The sequence below is a fragment of the Citrus sinensis genome, chromosome 4 (genome assembly GCF_022201045.2).
Source record: "Citrus sinensis cultivar Valencia sweet orange chromosome 4, DVS_A1.0, whole genome shotgun sequence".
Taxonomy (NCBI): domain Eukaryota; kingdom Viridiplantae; phylum Streptophyta; class Magnoliopsida; order Sapindales; family Rutaceae; genus Citrus; species Citrus sinensis.
The window spans coordinates 9,305,645-9,325,547 of record NC_068559.1 but is presented as its reverse complement, the minus strand read 5'-3'; the positions used below and the strand labels follow the sequence as shown (position 1 = coordinate 9,325,547).

The 19,903-nt window shown below is 35.0% G+C and overlaps 2 protein-coding genes across 2 annotated transcripts; both read left to right on the top strand.

Annotated features, from left to right (window-relative positions):
• Window positions 1-2,197: 2,197 nt before the first annotated feature.
• On the top strand, window positions 2,198-8,582 carry LOC102609993 (uncharacterized protein At2g38710). Its single transcript, XM_006485122.3, has 5 exons — window positions 2,198-2,473; window positions 3,762-3,881; window positions 4,396-4,510; window positions 7,199-7,292; window positions 8,030-8,582. The coding sequence occupies exons 1-5, from the start codon at window positions 2,370-2,372 to the stop codon at window positions 8,233-8,235; spliced, it is 639 nt and encodes a 212-aa protein (XP_006485185.1). The 5' UTR covers window positions 2,198-2,369; the 3' UTR covers window positions 8,236-8,582.
• A 1,149-nt stretch (window positions 8,583-9,731) lies between these two features.
• Window positions 9,732-19,752, top strand: LOC102610304 (vesicle-associated membrane protein 727). Its single transcript, XM_052439540.1, has 6 exons — window positions 9,732-9,900; window positions 10,008-10,231; window positions 10,326-10,524; window positions 10,621-10,741; window positions 19,198-19,260; window positions 19,373-19,752. The coding sequence occupies exons 2-6, from the start codon at window positions 10,042-10,044 to the stop codon at window positions 19,514-19,516; spliced, it is 717 nt and encodes a 238-aa protein (XP_052295500.1). The 5' UTR covers window positions 9,732-9,900; window positions 10,008-10,041; the 3' UTR covers window positions 19,517-19,752.
• The last annotated feature ends 151 nt before the right edge of the window (window positions 19,753-19,903 follow it).

Sequence of the window (19,903 nt, the reverse complement as noted above, 5' to 3'; positions counted from 1 at the left end):
GAGTTTCATTAAAAAAAAAAAAATTTATATATATATATATATATACACATATGTAAAAATATTGAAATAGACATCTCACTTTAGTAGGTGTAGATTTTTGAGCTATACTTCATAGATTTTTGGATTGCGTCTCTCTTTTATAGCAGCCAAGCAGGCACATTTTTTTGGGTATGCTAAAAGATTTTTTTTTTAATTTTTCTTAATTCAATGTTTTTCTTTGGTATGAGATAACTTTATTAATAAGAAATTAGATATACATCTAATAGGAGATGTAATGAGCTTTATCCTTCAAAATATCACAACAAAACGTTAATATAGTTTAAATTAAGTTACCAAACATATAACATCAGCATAATAATTCATAATCATAATTCAAAGGCTACCCAAAAAATTTTCTAATTAAATTTTGTAGTACTTAAAATTGAATCTTTGCTATTCCTATAATATATAAATCTAAATTAATGAAAATAATAAAATATAAAATTATCTCTTTTCCTTCAAAATTTGTAATTGCTCTTTAATCTCAATTAAACTCTAGCAAAGAGATATGAAAAGACAAGAGTTTAAAGTTGGAAGTGGAATAAACTCCGGCAAGAATTTGACGATAGTTGAACAAGTGGTATAAGAGCATCACCAAATGTTCTTTAAATGAAATTTTACTATTTATTTAAAGAGTTATAAAAACTTTTTTAAGAGAAAAACACTATCTTATTTGAAAACTTTCATTTAAAAAGTCTTTTAAAACTTTTAGTTTAATATTATATTATTTTTATCTCATTATTCTTGAAAACAGAGAAGTGTTATAATTATTATTATTATTTTGGTAGAGAAAAAATTTAAATAATATAAAATTATTTTTATTTAAAGAATTTTTTAGTCTATTTAAAGAATTTTTTAGTCATACTCTAATTAATTAATATAAAATTTTTATACATCTGTATCTATATATATGTCTGTGTGTGTGTGTTTCAATAAAAGTATTTTTGTAATTAAATAAAATGAAAACTTCGCTTCTCCTCCTCGAGTAGGCATAGATTTCTGAGATATGCTTAAAATAAACTTATTAATTTAGATTTTTTTTTTTAAGACAACAGATAATAATAAATTCTCCAAAAATAAATGTCCCCCCAACCACCACGAGGCAGTCAAATCTGTTATCTTTCATTTTCCAATTTTGTTTAGTGCTTTTGCCTACGTTGTAAACCGACGTACGCCATTATGAATTGAAATGGAAATGGACAGCTTTTCTGTGTTGCATCTTTGGAATCTTCTTAATTTATAACCTTTGTTGTGATGATCATCATTCATCAACAAAAAATGCTTACATTAGATTCAATTATTTGTTCATTTTTCCTTTTCTTTTTGTGCTAAATGTCACATCAACAAAAAATAATATAAAAAGTAAGTTGATGGCTCCATGCTAATTTAGTTTTAATGACCAAAAAAAATCAATTAGCTTTATTCTACTGGATTGATTATGATTATCAAACTAATACCATTCATGACTACTAATTTTAGCTTCCGTAATTTATTGTATATGGTGGGATTGGTATCAATTATGTAAGGTAAAGTATAAATTTGAGCAACATTATCATAATTGAAAATATCATGTACCAAATCTAATTGATACATTAATTACGATATTTTTATAACACTCTTTTAAAATTTTTATAACACTTTTTTTAATTTTATTTCTTAAACTACCCCAAATTTAATTTATAATTGCAAACTAATAAATTACGATTAACCATTTAAAATACATATAAATTTTAGAATCTTAATTTTTTTATTATATTTTTCAATTGCCACAACTCTAAACTCTAATAATTTTTTTTAAAAAAAAGTTTCAACTGAAATTTAAAATGTAAAATATAAATTATGAAATGGGTTGGATATGAAATGTTTGTTAAAAAAAAAAATTTATTTGAGCGTTTTAATTAAGTCTTTATTAAAAAAAAAGGGGGCTTCTAAAGAATTTTCGGGGGTGTCAAAAGACCTGCCCTGTTAAAAAACAGCAATATGTCCATACTGGTGGGTCCACTTGAATCAAAAAAAGGTGAAAAGGCCCCAAAAAAGAGGGCAACTTGATGGACATATCAGTAATTTTGTGAATATTCAAGGATAATTTCGGAATTAAAATATATTTTTTCAGTTTTCATTTGCTTTTACAGAAAAAATAAAAATAATAAATAATAAAAAGAACAAAAGCTTCTCTAGTGAAGCAAGCAGACTTTCTTCTTCATATAAATAACTACTCAGCATTACTATTTCTAATTAAAAAAAAACGCGTAGAAAATTTAGTAAGGGAAAAAAAAACCAGCCATTTCTCAGAGCTTTGAAGAAATTGAAAGAAAAAAAAATTTTAAAAAATGGTGTCGGCAAATCGGGAAATGGCGGTGTACTGTTTCGACACTCTGGTGGCTCACTACAACAGCGAGGACGCTCCCCCTCCCGCCTTTGACGAAGGCCAACAGTAATTTTCTCTTTTTTTTCTTAATTTTTTAATTATTTTTTTCAATTTCAGTTGATCACCTCTTTTTTTAAAAGAAAATAGAAAATAAATTTTGAACATTAGTGTTTATGTTGCTCTTGGCTTCAATTATAATCTGCATGTGAGTTAAAAAAAAAACTTTTTCATAAAAAAATAGGTTTTTTTTGTTTGCTTTCACATTAAATTGCGCCGATTTAGTTTGATTGTTATTTTGTGATTTTTTTTCCCTGAAACTGGCGTTGATCGCGTTGTGTATTTAGTGCAATTTGAGTGTTTTTTTTAAAAAATTAATTATACGGGGGATAATCAGAGCTCAAATATATTTTGTATCAGACAAACAGTAAATTCATCGCACGTGCTAGTGCAGGTGGTAGTTTTGAATCAGTTCACACGTCCATTTTTTTTTTTTTTGGTGATTGAAAATATGCAAGTGTTTGGAATTTAACCAATTTCGATAATATCGTTTTCCAAAAGAAATTTTTTTGGGTATGCTCCGAGGCTCTGTTGTGAGGTACTTTGAGCTTGATTCCTGTGGGTTATATTATCTGCTGGATTGATGAATATCAATGATGTGTTGTATAGTTGGCTGCATGAATTAAGTGGAGAGCTGCTCTCTATAATCTTGGTAATTGACAAAACAATGGTACATTGTAATTGTATAGATATTTGTGCTAAAAAATTTTGATCATTAGAGCTTGATTAATCACCACATTGAAATTGACTTTGATAAATGTATTGAAGATATTACTTGTATCATCACAAAGCCTATTCTTGTCATTGTTTATCTATTTACTCAGATTCTGTTTTATAAGAAACAAAATACACTCATATTGTGCATGGTAACAACCAGCCGATTGAATTGGCAAAATAACATTTCTTCAGGTTCATATTGCAGTGCAATGGCGGTACTGAGTTTGATGAGCATGAATGTTTTGATTCTTCTTTGTTTATCTTGATTGGTTTGTGCTTTATTTTTCTTTTTCAACAGGGAAATTTGCTTGTAGGGTCATAGTAAATTATCATTTTAGTTTTCATGTCTAGTGTGTTTCTCACTTTTCTTTTACTGAAATGGTATTGTCGTGATGCAATACATTAATTCTTCTGTATGCCTTTCATTGTAATATGTGCTTCTTTGGTGGTTCAGTATTTTCTAAAGAAACTCATTTGCTCACAATTTTCTAGTAAAAATGAAAATTAAGCTATGGTTATTTATATATGCAACTGTGTTGGATTATGTCCTTGTTTGTTGCTTCTCTTATTCTGGATTCAGCCCATTGTTTGTCACTTGGAAGAAAGTGGTGAATGGTGGGGAACCTCGTTTGCGTGGATGTATCGGAACTCTGGAAGCTCGTTGCTTGATTAATGGCTTTAAGGACTATGCTTTGACCAGGTATTATTGGGAACAAATACTTTGCATATGAGTTACATACATGCTGATTGTTTACCTGTAGTTATAAATCTTTGTCTCTTTTCCCCTGACATGTGTGGTAGTGTAAGTAGAATGATTTACCATTTTGATAGAATGTTATTGATTGATATAAATAAAGAAATTTTGCGACCGGCTTTCTACTCTTTCATATCTCAGCTTAATACAATCTTTTGGTGGTGTAGAGTCTATGTTTCTGGGATCATTTTGCTTTTCTTTCCTATCAAGTGGAACATAAGGCAATTCTTTAGTTAAGGAAATACACTGAAATATATATATATATTTTCTGTTTTGCATGCCTTAATTAATCTTCATCTGTTCATGTGGATTTCTCATGAGCCTGCCGTTTGTAATGTCATTTTTTGTTTTGATCTTTTTTAGTCCATTATTTTATGGCACACTCTTAAGAAAGGAGCTTTTCTTTCTTTCTTTCTTATTTATTATATCTGTATTGTTTTTACGTCTGTAAAACTTGCAGTGCATTGAAGGACCGAAGGTTTCCTCCTATACAAGCTAGAGAGCTGCCATCCTTGGAATGTACAGTTTCTATTTTGACTGATTTTGAAACTGCTAACAACTATCTTGACTGGGAGGTATGTGATTTTAACTTGTTTTAGATTTTGGAACTTTTGGATTGGGGTGTATTCATATCTTTAATTCATTATGCTATGTAGAACTAATAGTAAACTTTTTATAATCATACCTTGTTCCTCTAATGATGTAATAAATTGATTGTAGTAATTTCACGTGTTTTTGGGGTTTACTTGCCAACACTGAGTTTTATTTTTTCAAAAATATGGCAGGCTTAAGAATATGACTTTTATTAGGAACGAGTACGACACTTTTTATATTGGGCAGAAATAAGTGAAACCATAATTCAAATTTTAACACGCATTTTGGTTTTTCAATAAGTCATTTAGGATGAATAAAATGGTAGAAAACTACTGTAAAATGGTTTTAATTTAATTTAAATTTCTCATTAGATTTTAAAATATCAGTTTACCTGAAGAATACTCCTGTTTTATTGTATATTGACCCGAGTATATTCCAGTTAACAAATTAATACATTCCCGAAATCTTCTACTAGATTTACAAACTAGTACGACACGAGATTGATATTAGGATAGCGTTTAGTTCTCGAATTGGATTGAGAATCCTGAGGAGCGAGAATCTTGGGATTGGGAGTGTGGAGTGGGAGTGGGAGTGGAAGTAGGTTGCTTACACTAGAATGAGAGTATAGAATAAGAATTAGAATCCCATCTGTATGTTCACTTGGTCTTGGATTGAGAGTGAATTGTTTCAAATTACAGTTTTATCCTGATTTAAAGAATTATGGTTTTTAATTACAAAGTGAAGTATTTATATTATTATTAATTTAATTATGTAAATCAATTTTTTATTAATTTTAATTTTAATTATATAAATTAAAAATTATTGATAAGAGCAACACATGATACATTATTATTAATAATATAGTGCAAAATAAATATTTTCTTAGAATAAACGATTTATTATTATTAATTATTAAAATTAAATAAATATAATACTATTAAAATTAAGTAAATATATAGTAATATTATTAATTATCTATGGATATAATAATATTATCTTTAAATAAGTTTAATATTATTATTTTTAATAAATGTAATGTTATTAAATAATATTGTTTAAATCAATATAATATTATTATTTTTAAGTAAATGTAACATTATTTTATTTTAATAAATATAATTATATTAATTATATTTAATTAACGAAGGGTAAAAAAGAAATAGGTGAGAGTGGGAATGGGAGTGGGAATCGCACTCCATAGTCCAAAAATGAGTGGGACCCCCGGAGTGGGACTCCCACTCCCCTCCTTAAATAAATAAATAAATAAACGTTAGAGTGGGAGAAATCCATACTCCCAACTCCCACTCCAGCAAATAAACATAACATATGATTTTTTGTAAGTGATCAAGTTGCGAAGCAGAACTAGCTATACTCTAATGCTGCGTTTACTTTTTGGATTGGAGTGGAAATCCTGAGGAGTGGGAATCCTTGGATTAGGAGTGTGGAGTGGGAGTGAGAGTAGGGTGTTTACTTAGACTAAATAAAAGTATGGATTGTCAATCAGAATCCTAATTATTTGTTTACTTTGTCTTGGATTGGGAGTAAATTGTTTTAAATTACAATTTTATCCTTATATACAGAATTATAATTTGTAATTAAAAAATTAATAAAAAATATATTTGGAAAATAAAATAAATATTTTATTATATTTATAAATTAATAATAATTACTAATATTCTTAATTATGTAAATCATAATTTTTTATTAATTTTAATTTAAATTATGTGAATAAAAATTATTAATAATAGCAACACAAATGAAATATTATTATTGATAATATAGTACAAAATTAATATTTTTTTAGAATAAAATATTTATTATTATTAAATAAATAATTAATATTTATTAAAATTAATGTTTAATATTATTAATTTAAATATAATATTTATTTATTTTTATTTTATTAAATTTAATAAAATAAATATGATATAATTATTATTTTTAATAAATATGATATTATTTATTTTATTAAATATGATATTATTTATTTTATTTTTATAAGGATAAAATGGGAAGAGGGGGGAGTGGATTCCCACTCCCACCTCTCCCCATAGGAGTGGGAATCCCACTCCCCACTCCAAAATTGGGTGGGACCCACGGATTCCCACTCCCACTCCCCCCTTTTTTAAGGTAAGTAAACACTGGAGTGGGAGGAATCCACACTCCACACTCCCACTCCAGAAAGTAAACACTACCTAAATGGAGTGAACCCTATAGGTTGATTCTGTCATTCTGGCACATTATTGCATTATCTCCTTTGTTAGAGATGGCGTGTACAGTGTAATGCTTGAAGTTGTAAAGCTAGGAGTTTCTATTAGAAGAGTGATGAAGTCTAGAATTAGTGCCTCGCTGTGGCAACTTTCAAAACCCGTTTGGGTAAATATAATTTTAGATTGTTTGATGGTATTCAATTTTAATGTTTACTGTCTAATTTTGCTCTTCTTAATATGCCTTGCGGGATACATCTTCTTCTTTTCTCTCTCCACTCAATTTTTTATTTTAAAATGATGAGCAATGATCCTTCAACTGTTTTAAGTGATTATTCAGATGGTGAATGCAATAACAGTGGTTGTAAAGTTTTGTTCAGAAGAATCTGCTGTGAATGCTATACTTTTTCTATTTCTTTTTCTTCTTGTCCACTTTTTGATTCTATTGACTTCTAATTGCAGGTTGGAACACATGGTTTAATTATTGAGTTTACTGACCCTGAATATAGTACAAGGCGAAGTGCCACATACCTTCCTGAAGTGGCTGCCCATGAAGGTAAATTTTGTAGTTTACATAGGCCAATCCATTAGTTTGAAATTTTTTTAGCAAAAAATGAGGAGAGGCGATGCTTTGACATAAAGTAGCAGTGATTATAAGGTTCAGATCTAAATTGGTACATACAATATATTTATGTTCTTTTTAAAAAATAATGATGGAAATCAGGTTTTCGGGTGGCTAACCCACAAGTCATGTTTTTCTGTTCATGTATTAGCCTTTGTTATAATGGTTATTTCTGTTTGAATTGTGAACTGTACAGGCAACCTATTACCATAGTTTTTTGGAAGTTATGCCATTTCAAGGACTTATTTCTTCCTTACCAAATAACCTGTCTCTGGCTGAGCACCAATGCCCTAGTTGTACTATATACCTGCTTTAATGGTTGTTATTGTCATACTCATCCCCTTCCATATTTTCATTTACGACAGAAGCATAGAGAGCATATAATTATGTACCTCTTTATGCCGTGTGTTACTACAGAAAGCCAACTGGCACTGATGACACAACAGGTGCTAGCCTTCTCTCTTCCTGTAACTTTTTCATGCCCTGTTTTGAATGGGTTTCAAGCCCTAAATATTTCCTAACTGTAAAACCTAGCTAACTAAGACCCGTGAAAGTATGTTTTATCAAAGGCTTGCGTACTTTTTAAGTGCAAAGGCACTTCAGTTTCGCATTCCATTGGACAAGTATGCTTGTAGCAATTGTTATTAACTCTAGCTGTCCCTTTGGTATAGGATGGACTAAAGTGGAGGCAATCGACTCACTGATGCGAAAAGCAGGCTTCAGTGGTCCCATCACCGAGTCACTCCGCAAGCGTATACGACTGACTCGTTACCAGAGCACACTATTTGCATTGCACTACAGCGACTATGCCTCTTATGTGAAGACAACTAGGGGTGCAGCTCCGTCCATTCTTGGGGCTAAGCCTGGCAACTATTGATTCTTCCAAACCGCTTTCGCTAAAACAGCAAAGCTGGTATGGCCTAAACAAATATTTAAGTTAAAAAAAAAAAAAAAAGAAAGAAAAATATGAAAAGTGGGCTGGAATGAATTTGTTTGTGTTCCTCCCCTTCTTCGCTTTAGTAACTGTTATAAACCGCCTCTACCATTCTTCAAATTCATTTGATTTTGAAGAAGGAATCACCTGTTGTGAACTTAAGTTTCATTGTTTCTTAAATTTCATTGTTTTCGCTACACAACATTCTCATTTGGCAGCTTCTCTGGGGAAGCTGTGCTATTGTAAAACCATTTACTAAGTTATAAATTCCCGGGGACTGTCTTTATTTACATTGTGTTCTTTTCTTTTCATTTTGCCATGGATTGTTTTTTAATTTTAGAATTTAGAATTGAAATAATCTGATGACATTTTTTTTCCAACATTCTTATGAGTATATTTTTTAGGGGAAAAAAGGGCATATTGGATGCCTTGCTTAGATTTCATTCCACCATTATATTAGAATATTTTTACACAACATTCTCCTTTTGCATGTTTTCATAGCGACATTTAATAGTATTTTAATTATTTCAAAAGAAGCGGACTAACAACTTCTTGTTCTTTGCTTTCTCCGTTGGGATTGGTGTTTGAATTAACCCCATTTGCCCTAGTGCCAAGTTTATCTAAAGTCACTTGAGTTGTTGTTTTATCTTTTATTTTATTTTATTTTATTTTTTGGGGTTTTACTGTTCTTTTTCAAACCCAAATACAAATCAATATCAAATCTCTATCAATTTTACACCAACAGGAGATTGACGGAAGATTTACACAATAAAATTTGAGATCGACGCCTATCTAATAAAGTATCTTAAATCACTTTCAGTATCAACTGATGTAATATTTAATTAGAATCCTTAAATATTGTTGTTGTCCCTTCAATCCTTAGTCCTTGTCCTTTCAAAAACTCTCAAGACATCTCTGTTGTCAATTACGATTAATTATATTACAGCACTATCTTTTTTTTATTTTTACAATAGTACCCTTGTCAACAATCCTAAAGACATTAATTAAAAAAATCAATTTATTAAATTAATCCTTAAAGTAAAATAACAATTAACTTAAATTTGTTGTTATTAACATTAAAATAACATTTTATTTTTTCATTATATCTGCAATGTTGTTTTAAGGGTATTATTGAAAAATAAAAATAAAATAAAAGTAAAAATATAACTTTATTATTGATGAGAATATTTTAAAATATTTATAAAATTAGAGATTAAATAATTACTTAACTCAAAATTAAAAAAAAAAAAAAAAACTAAACGAAACATTTACTCAATCATCATATTAATATATTCTTTCACACAAAAAAGAGTCCAAATTAACGTTTGTCAATTGATTCCAACCACGGGATCGCTCAATCCAACGGCTTCAAATCCACAAGGCCCACTACAAGCTCAGTCAAAAGTTAGAAATCAAAAGCCAAGTCCATTTACCAGCTCTCGTCTCTCTCACTAGTCACTACCCACGACTTAACCCCAAAATAAAAAAAGCACACACAAGACGTTTAAACAGTTAACCCCCGCGGAGTCTTCGACTTCAACTCTAAGCAAACAATCAACCGTCTCCAGATTCTCTCTCTTTGTTCCTCGATTCGAAATTCATCCGGCGGTTAGATCAATTACTCTTATGAAATTATTATTAAATTTTAATTTTTTCAATACTGATTGAGTTTTGCGAATTTTCTTTACTGAGTTATTAATTAATTTTGATTACAGGCTTTCTTTTCCGGAATTGAGAAATTGGAAAGAAATGAATCAGAAAGGGTTGATTTACAGCTTTGTTTCGAAAGGCACTGTCGTTTTAGCCGAGCACACGTCGTATTCCGGAAATTTCAGTACCATTGCCATTCAATGTTTACAGAAATTGCCTGCGAGTAGTAGCAAGTACACGTATTCATGCGATGGCCACACTTTTAACTTCCTCCTCGACTCTGGATTCGGTATATTTTTTGGCTTTTAATCAATGATTATTTTTATTTTAGTCTTTTTGAGTACGAAATTGTGCCGTTCTTAGAGATTTAAAATTTTATGCAGTATTTCTGGTTGTTGCTGATGAATCGGTTGGGAGAAGTGTGCCGTTTGTTTTTCTCGAACGAGTCAAGGATGATTTTAAACAGCGGTATGGGGCGAGTATTCAGAATGAGGAATCACACCCCCTTGCTGATGATGATGAGGATGATGATTTGTTTGAAGATCGATTTAGCATTGCCTATAATCTTGACAGAGAATTTGGGTTCGTATGTCCCTTCGTTATGTTGAATTGTTTTTTTTTTTTTTCAGGTTGTGATATTCAGTTAGGTTATAATGCTTGTGTGGTTATTGTTTCTAGGCCAAGGCTTAAGGAGCACATGCAGTATTGTATGAGCCACCCTGAGGAGATGAGCAAGCTTTCCAAATTAAAGGCTCAAATAACTGAGGTCAAGGGGATTATGATGGACAATATTGAGAAGGTGCGTGTTTTTTTCCTGAAGAATGGTATTGGTATTATATATATGTATATATGGTATTGTAGCTTTTAGAATCTTTACTTATTATCAACATGGGCTGATTGATTGCGTTCATGATGAATGGTTTTGATTTTCTGATACAAGATATTTTCTAGAATGTGCTGCTAAACTTGTGTGGATTTTAGGAAGGTATATGTCATATTGCAATAGAAGTGGATGCTAGATATTTTCTAGAATGTGCTGCTAAACTTGTGTGGATTTTAGGAAGGTGTATGTCATGTTCCAAAAAAATAGAAGTGGATGCTATTTAATAAATTTAACCTGAATGCATTTAGATTTTGGGAAGGGATGGATTGTCATTGAGGTTATGATGCATTTTCTTTTACATGAATCCCTTATCTAAAGTTAGCAGAGAGTTATCTTCACATATGAAATGGAATTTTTCTTGTTTCAGTTTATGATTATTGAGTAGGTTTGACATCCCTGATTCTGATGTTCATTATATGAAAGTTAATAAAGAAATGTCTGGTTGATATTTATGTTGGGCTAGGGAAGATATTTATGGCCTGTTCGTAAACGAAGTTAAAATGAAGTGAGAAGGAGAACAATATTTAAAAGATAGGTTGATGTGTTGGCCACATTTAGAAATTCTACAGTAGGCATAAAAAGGATAGACTAGAAAGCCTGAACATCTTTTGATATGGATTATGGTTGATGATATTTAGAAAACTGCAAGGCATATTTTGGTTGGTTGTATGGTTGATTTGATGGCTTGAGGTTAAGGATAGGAAGTAATAAAGTATAATCAAATTTTAGACTTAGTTGGTGTCTGCAACCAAAATGTGATAAACAAAGTCAGGTATTTGTAGCTGTGACCAATAAACTGATCGAGTAGAAGGGAAAAGATTAAAATTTAGGCGTCACACCTGAAATTTTTCTTTGCTGTTATTTTTTCATTGTAAGTTTAAATAACAATTATTTTTTGTTTAGTCAGTTTTTCCAAATTTTTAAGCTATCCATGTGTATTTCTACCTTGTTTCCACTAATCTATTTTTCAGTAGTTTTGTGAGCTTTGAGTTGTTTTGTTGCCAAAGAAGATGAAGGAAGAAGTACTTTTTGCTCATTGTGATGAATGAGTTGTCTGTCAATATTATTCTGATGCTAGTTGCCTAAGAACCTTTGGCTTAATGCTTAGGGACTGTATTGTGACGACATTTTTTCTTACCTCTACTTTCTGAGCCCCCTTACTACTGGCTTTTGTATTATAGCTTACAATCTTAAAATATTCAACCAAAAGGCTAGCATTTTCTTACATATAAAGCATCTCAATCTTGTTCCTAAAACTTGCTTGAAAATCCTTCCTAGTTCATGTTTCTGCCTTTGTAAAATCATGTATTAGACTATTAAAATGATTATGAAAATCATGCATAGACATTTTGAATTAGAATTCAAAATATTAGAGAAGCCTAAGGATAGAAAAAATAGAGTTTTGAAAGATTGAAGACCCTAAGGAGGGAAAGGAAGAGCTAGTATTATCCCATTGTCCTGCACTACCACTTATTGTGGTCTGGGCTTGAAACTTATGTAGAGATGTTTTTCTTATCTAGGACTGTTAACTACTTATTCATTCATCTACTAGCTGCATTAACACGTGCCTATATGCCACTTACAAAGTGTGATTGTGATAAGCCCAGAACTGAAATGGTTAAATAAACAACCCAGAAACTTGTATTTATCAACAGAAATAAACCCAAAACACCCAAGCATTCGAGAGGCTTGGTATCTCTCCCAAAATGAGCAAGCTCACTACAAAATAATTCCCTGGATCCCCCTCCCCAAAAAACCAGCTCCTCCCATATAACCTCCTCACTTCTACGCCAAAATCGAATAACAGAAAAAACTCTAACAAATTATCAAAACCGAAAACCATCAACTTATTACTAACAGAAATGCATAACAAACTCCTCTCTCTATACTACTTAATGCCACGTCAGCCACGATGGGTATTTCCAGAATTACCCTTGCGCCTTGCATATGTGAAACGCACTTGTGGCCTAACATTACCATCCGCCCAAACTTTCACCTTGTCCTCAAGGTGGAAATCGGGAAATTGTTGTTGGATCAGATGAAAATCCTCCCAAGTTGCCTTAAACTCAGGCAAGGATTTCCATTTGAGCAGCACCTCCACTTCACCGGATTGACCATTAACCTTAGGACGAACTCCCAACAATTTTTCAGGTTCCACCACGAGTTCAAGCTCAGGAGTCAACTGTGGGGGGATAGTGGGGGAAAAGGATGTGGGGGGATAGTGGGGGAAAAGGATGACACACCAAGTGCTGCCCTCAATTGTGAAACATGAAAGACAGGGTGGAGTTTTGCTGTTTGTGGCAGTTCTAGTTTGTATGCCACCTTCCCGATACGCTGAAGAACCTTAAATGGACCGTAGTAGCGTGCAGCTAATTTCTCAAACTTACGTTGAGCGAGGGAGCGCTGCCGGTAAGGTCTTAGTTTCAGAAATACCAAATCACCTGCATTGAAATCTACATGATGGCGCTTTTGATCAGCTTGCAGCTTCATCCGCTGCTAGGCACGAAGCAACTGCATCCTCAGATCGTCCAGTATGGCATCACGATCCTCCATTAACTGTTCCACCAAAGATACCGAAGCAGCTCCTTGCTCAAACTGAATAAGAGGGGGTGGATCCCTTCCATAGAGAGCACGAAATGGAGTACAACGTGTAGAAGAGTGGAAGGAAGTATTATACCAATACTCAGCCCATGCCAACCAGCGAGCCCAACTTCGAGGTTTTCCAGAAGCAAAGCAGCGTAGATACGTTTCCAGACAACGATTGACAACTTCTGTTTGTCCATCAGATTGTGGATGATAGGCAGTGCTTCTTTTGAGAGTAGTTCCCTGTAGCTTGAACAATTCACTCCAAAAATGGCTCAAGAATATCCTATCTCGGTCAGAGATAATTGACTGTGGTATTCCATGAAGCCTAACAATTTCACGAACAAAGACTCCAGCAACCGAAACAGCAGAAAAAGGATGTTTCAATCCTATAAAGTGAGCATACTTACTCAGCCTGTCCACCACTACTAAGATGGCATCCCACCCTTCAGAACGAGGCAGCCCCTCAATAAAATCAAGTGTGACTTCCTCCCAAACCTGGGCTGGTAGTGGAATAGGTTGAAGTAACCTCGCGGGAGTAGTGGCCAAGTATTTATTCTGCTGGCAGGTGGTGCATTCCCGTACAAATCTGGTGACATCCTTGCGCATACCTATCCAATACAATTCTGCTGCTAAGCGTAGGTAAGTTTTTGTTTCTCCCGAATGTCCCCCAATCGGAGTGGTGTGAAACTCTCCTATGAGAGCAGAAAGAAGCTTAGAAGTCTGAGGAATAACCAGCCGACTCTTGTAGAACAATACTCCATGCTCAACTGAGAACCCCACATGAGATTGTGTACCCGAAGTTATGTCTTCCCTTAGTTTCTTCAGAAATGTATCCTCTGCCAACTCAACCTTTAAGGAATCCCAATGTTGCCACTAAGGAATCGCCAAGGCTGAACACTCTGTTGGTTCTGTTAAGCGTGAGAGTGCATCCGCTACTCGATTACTTGCCCCACTACGATATTGAATATCGAAATCATATCCCATGATTTTGGTGATCCATTTTTGATATTCAACTCCAACAATCCTCTGCTCCAAAAGGAATTTTAAGCTCTGTTGGTCTGTTCGCACAATGAATCGCCTTCCCAGCAAGTACGGCCGCCATTTCAGGATTGCAAACACTATGGCCATTAGTTCTTTCTCATATATGGACTTAAGGCGAGCCCGGGGCCCCAAAACTTGGCTGTAGTAAGCTACTGGTTGTTGCCCCTGTAGTAGAACAGCCCCTAACCCAAAACCAGATGCATCAGTCTCAACAATAAATGGCTTTGTGAAATCAGGCATTGCCAACACAGGGACTGAAGACATCGCTTGTTTGAGTTCTTCAAATGCCGCTGCAGCTTCTGAACTCCACCCAAACCTATCTTTCTTGAGCTGATCAGTCAAAGGCGATGCGATTCTAGCATACCCAGCCACAAACTTTCTATAATACCCCGTCAATCCCAGAAATCCCCTTAATGCTTTCAGATTAGTGGGCGTCGGCCACGAGTTCATGGCCTGGATCTTACTTGGATCCGCTGCCACCCCTTGTCCAGAGATGATATGGCCTAAGTATGCCACTTGAGTCCTTCCAAACTCACATTTTTTTCGGTTGGCATAAAGGCTGTTGGCCTGCAATATTCCCAAGACGAGAGCCAAGTGCTGCTGATGGGATTCCATTGAAGGGCTGTAAATTAGAATGTCATCGAAGAACACTAGCACAAACTTCCGAAGATAAGGCCGGAAGACATCATTCATCAAGGATTGGAAAGTCGCCGGGGCATTCGTTAGTCCGAAAGGCATGACGAGGAACTCGTAGTGGCCATCATGCGTTCGAAAAGCAGTCTTATGGACATCCTGACTACTGACTCTGATTTGATGGTAGCCCGACTTTAAATCTAGCTTGGAAAAAATTCTGGCACCATGTAACTCATCTAGGAGTTCGTCAATGACAGGGATGGGATACTTATCTGGTACCGTCGCTTTGTTGAGAGCCCTGTAATCCACACAAAAACGCCACGATCCGTCTTTCTTCTTAACCAACAAAGCTGGGCTCGAGAATGGACTATTGCTGACTTGGATTATTCCCGCATCTAACATCTCCTGAATCAGTCTTTCAATCTCATCTTTCTGGGCATGAGGATAGCGGTATGGTCGGACACTAACAGGTTGACTGCCGTCTTTGAGCAAAATGGAATGCTCATGTCCCCTAGTAGGTGGTAAGCCCATGGGCATGTTAAAAACCAATTCGTATTCTGCTAGGACTTGGTTTAGATCCGTTGGCACCTCAGGGCTCACTTCGCACAAACCTTCAAATTGATTACATTCCACCAGAATTCCAGCTCCCTCGTGTTTAATGGTGCGCATCATTGCCTTCAATGAAACCAAAGTCTTGCCAAGGGAAAGATCCCCTCGTAGAGTAACAGATTCATTTCCGACCATGAACTTCATCACCTGTGTCTTCCAATTTGTGTGTGTCATCCCCAAAGTTTCAAGCCACTGTACTCCTAATATAACATCCGAGCTCCCCAACCCAAGCGGCAAGAATTCCTCTACAATTTCTATTCCTTGTAGATGAATAGTCACTCTCCGACATAAACCTTCTCCCTTTACCGCCGCTCCAGTACCCATGGTCACCCCATAAGCCCCAGTTTTAACAATGGGTATCTGCATCTTACTAACCAAATCTAGAGAAATAAAATTGTGGGTTGCGCCTGAATCAATCAGTACCACCACCTCTTGCTCCCCGATAGTCCCTTTAAGCTTCATCGTCTTTGGTGTAGTCAGACCAACCACCGAGTTAAGGGAGACCTCTACCACTTGATTAATTTCGGCCGTTTCCAGTTCAGGATCGACTTCACCCGAACCTTCTTCCTCTTCCTGCTCTGCTTCGTCCATGTCGTAGGTGAGAAGGACAGTCAATTCTTTCTTCTTGCAGCGATGCCCAGGTGCCCACTTTTCATCACATCGATAACAGAGTCCTTTCTCTCTTTTCTTCTGTAATTCTGAATCAGACAACCGCCTAATCTCTCCCGAAAATCGAGTCGTGTTGTGATTTGCCCCAATCGAAGGTCGCGAAGCTTCAGAATGGAGGTTCACACCTCGTGTTGACCCTCCTGCTCGATGAAACCCACTGTCTGCTTTGTGGGTCTTGGTCACCCATAGTTTCTCCTCAATCTTTTGGGCTAAGTCCATGGCCCGGCCCAAATTACTGGGTTCCATGATCCGAACCTCGACCCGGATTTCAGGCTTCAATCCGTTGATAAAATTTCCCAGAGCTAGTTCGTCTGTAATGTTCTCCAACGGCGCCGACAGTTCGATGAATTTCCGGCGGTATTCTCGCACACTGCTACCTTGAGTAAGGGCTAGCCATTGTTCATAGAGGGAACCCGCTTGGGTTACTCGGAATTGTTTCAAGATTAGGACCCTCATCTCTTCCCAAACCACTATGGATCTCTTCCTATTCTCCCATTGATACCACAACAGAGCATCTCCCTCGAAAGCTATTATTGCCGCCTCAAGTTTTTCTTCATTGGATAACCGATTTACGGAAAAATATCGTTCAGCCTTCAGAATCCAGCCATCCGGATTTGAGCCATCGAACAGTGGCATTTCAAGTTTCCGGAATCGGAAATCATGGCGAGTTCCGCCTGAGCTCGACCCACCGCCGAAGTTGGGACTGAACATCTTTTCCCCTTTATACGAGTTCGAACCTCCCGTATCCTCCTGAAGTTTGATGAACTGTTCGAATCGTTTGTTCATCGTCTGTATTTCATCCTTCAACGATCCCATTTCCCGTTGAAACTCCTCCTGCGCAACAACCATTGCCTCCTCCATGGAATCCATTCGTTGAGCAACATTTTTGCCAGTCATTTTCAAGGTACGTGACTGCTCTGATACCAATTTGATAAGCCCAGAACTGAAATGGTTAAATAAACAACCCAGAAACTTGTATTTATCAACAGAAATAAACCCAAAACACCCAAGCATTCGAGAGGCTTGGTATCGATACCAAGCCTCTCGAATGCTTGGGTGTTTTGGGTTTATTTCTGTTGATAAATACAAGTTTCTGGGTTGTTTATTTAACCATTTCAGTTCTGGGCTTATCAGATTGATGTATGAATGATCAGACGAGAGAATTAAGCTTAAATCATAATAGCTTACATAAAGTGCTGCATATAAGCATTCAGTTCTTCCCACAAAGTATGACCGATCCTCTTAACCAATTGAATTTTCTTGAATCACTTTTAAATTAAATTTTTGTAATATAAATATATGAATGTACAAACTCCTTGTGGTTGGGACAACAACCCAATTATTATTACACCGTAGATAGTTTTTTAAACTGGTTTATGTCTAGGCAAACTTTAAACATTAATCATAGATAGTTTTTTAAACTAGATTCTGTCCAGGCAAACTTTAAACAGTTTTCCAAACTCTCTAAAAACATTATGCTGCAGAAATGAAGATCTAGCTCAATTTGCTTTTATCATAAGATGGATGATTTATAACTAGGATAAGTCTTATTAAGCTTCTTCCAAGTGCACTAGAAATAAACAAATGAAGCACTTCTTTGGCCTTTTTTGTTAAATTTGAAATTGAACACAATCAAGATGCTTAGATTGTGGCCTCTCAAATTATTGGCCCATAATTTTACTGAAAATTTGACTCCATAGTGTATGAAATTTGACGGTTAAAATGTCCATAGTAGTAATGGTATAATTTTCTTTGAAAGGTTGGCTGGTGTTGGTTCATTCATTGGCTGTGTTGCACGTACCGATAGCAAATGGAAATTTTAGAAAGATAATCTGTTGTAGTACTAGTTAAACAAGTATTGATAAAAACAAGTATGCAAGTTGCAATTTGGGTATTTTGGAATTTGGATATTTTAGCATGGCCAATTTGATAATGAGTCACTAACCAGTTAGAACTCGTGAGATTGATATGTTGGCTTCAATAAGCAAAGGAGGTTAGAAAGGATGCCACAGTGGGGAGAAAGAATTTGATGATTTAGAAAACCATGAACTTTGCTCCACAAGTGTCGTTGAACAAGAGATGCATAGCAAAGCATACCTGATTCCTTTTCATTTTTAGTAATTGTTAAAATACAGGTCTGCTACCATGAGGTCATTGAATAACTGACCACAACCTCGTGGTGAAGGGTAATAAATAGGTGGCTCTAACAGCGCCGCAGTTAAATTTCCTGCAATGACTTGGTATCTTCTATGAAGTGAGATTGGATTAAGAAATAAAGAGGAAGCTCCAACTGCCTCGTTTATGCTCTTCTGATATTTGAAGAGAAAATGAAGTTGAAGGTAGCCAATGGAGTAACACATAAGTCAAGTAGATGAGCCAATCTTGTTTTCCCTGTTATCATCTATATAGTTCCTCACTTCTTGTTGCTCTCAAAGTTTCAAGTCCATTGAGGATAACTCCTAAATGGTCCTACTGATGTTAAACAATTTAAAAAATATTTCATCCACTCACCCACATTCTGACTGGGTATGCATGTATATATATGCCAGTTTGCAAAGTTTTAAGTCCCTTGAGGATAAATCCTAAAAGGTCTTCCTGGTATTAAAATATTCGAAATATCTTATTCACTCACTCACACTCTAGCTTTGGGATATGATATAGATGCAATTGGTTTGCTTTTTCATTTGAGTAGAACAAGATAAAAAGACATAAAGGTTTTGGTCCACGGTGCCCAGTTGGAGGACGGCACTATATTACATTGCTTTCTATGTTGTCAATCATTCAGTTGAAGCTTTCCACTTGGGGGATCCTGAAATAATTAAATGTTGTATCAGGTTTTGGATCGTGGGGAGAGGATTGAGCTACTGGTGGATAAAACAGAGAACCTGCAATTCCAGGTACATAAGTCTTGTTATTAGTCTTACAAATGTTGAACTGGATTCGGAGGAAGTTCAGGACTTGAGACATTGAGATTGACCTGATTCTGGTGATTCTTGTCTTTGACTTTAGGCTGACAGCTTCCAGAGACAAGGGAGGCAGTTACGGCGAAGGATGTGGCTGCAGAATCTGCAAATGAAGTTGATGGTGGGAGGAGCAGTTATTGCCTTTATCATCATAGTTTGGCTCGTTGCCTGCGGAGGATTTAAATGTTAATGGCGGGCGAAGCAAAATGTTAGTACTGGTAGAATTTTCATTGTATAAAAGGAAGAAAAATGTTTCTGGTTCTGTATACGACAGTGTTGATGCTAAATGTAGAACCGCACTATCTGTTTGACATCGTCATCAAACCTCTGTACTACCTGACGTGATTGGTTTTGTTAATATGATTTCTTACTGTAGAGGATACGAGACCTACCTACCTATTAAAGCTAGAGCTTATCTTTTCATTCCATTGATTTTACTTTTCATTGTTTGAAATCTAGAATTACAATATAGAATCGAAATACTGTTTTGGTAAATTGATATGGCTGGCTTTAGTAGCACCAATGGAAGAATTCCTAGCCGCGTACTTGATTCCTATGCAAAGGAGTTTATTTGTCC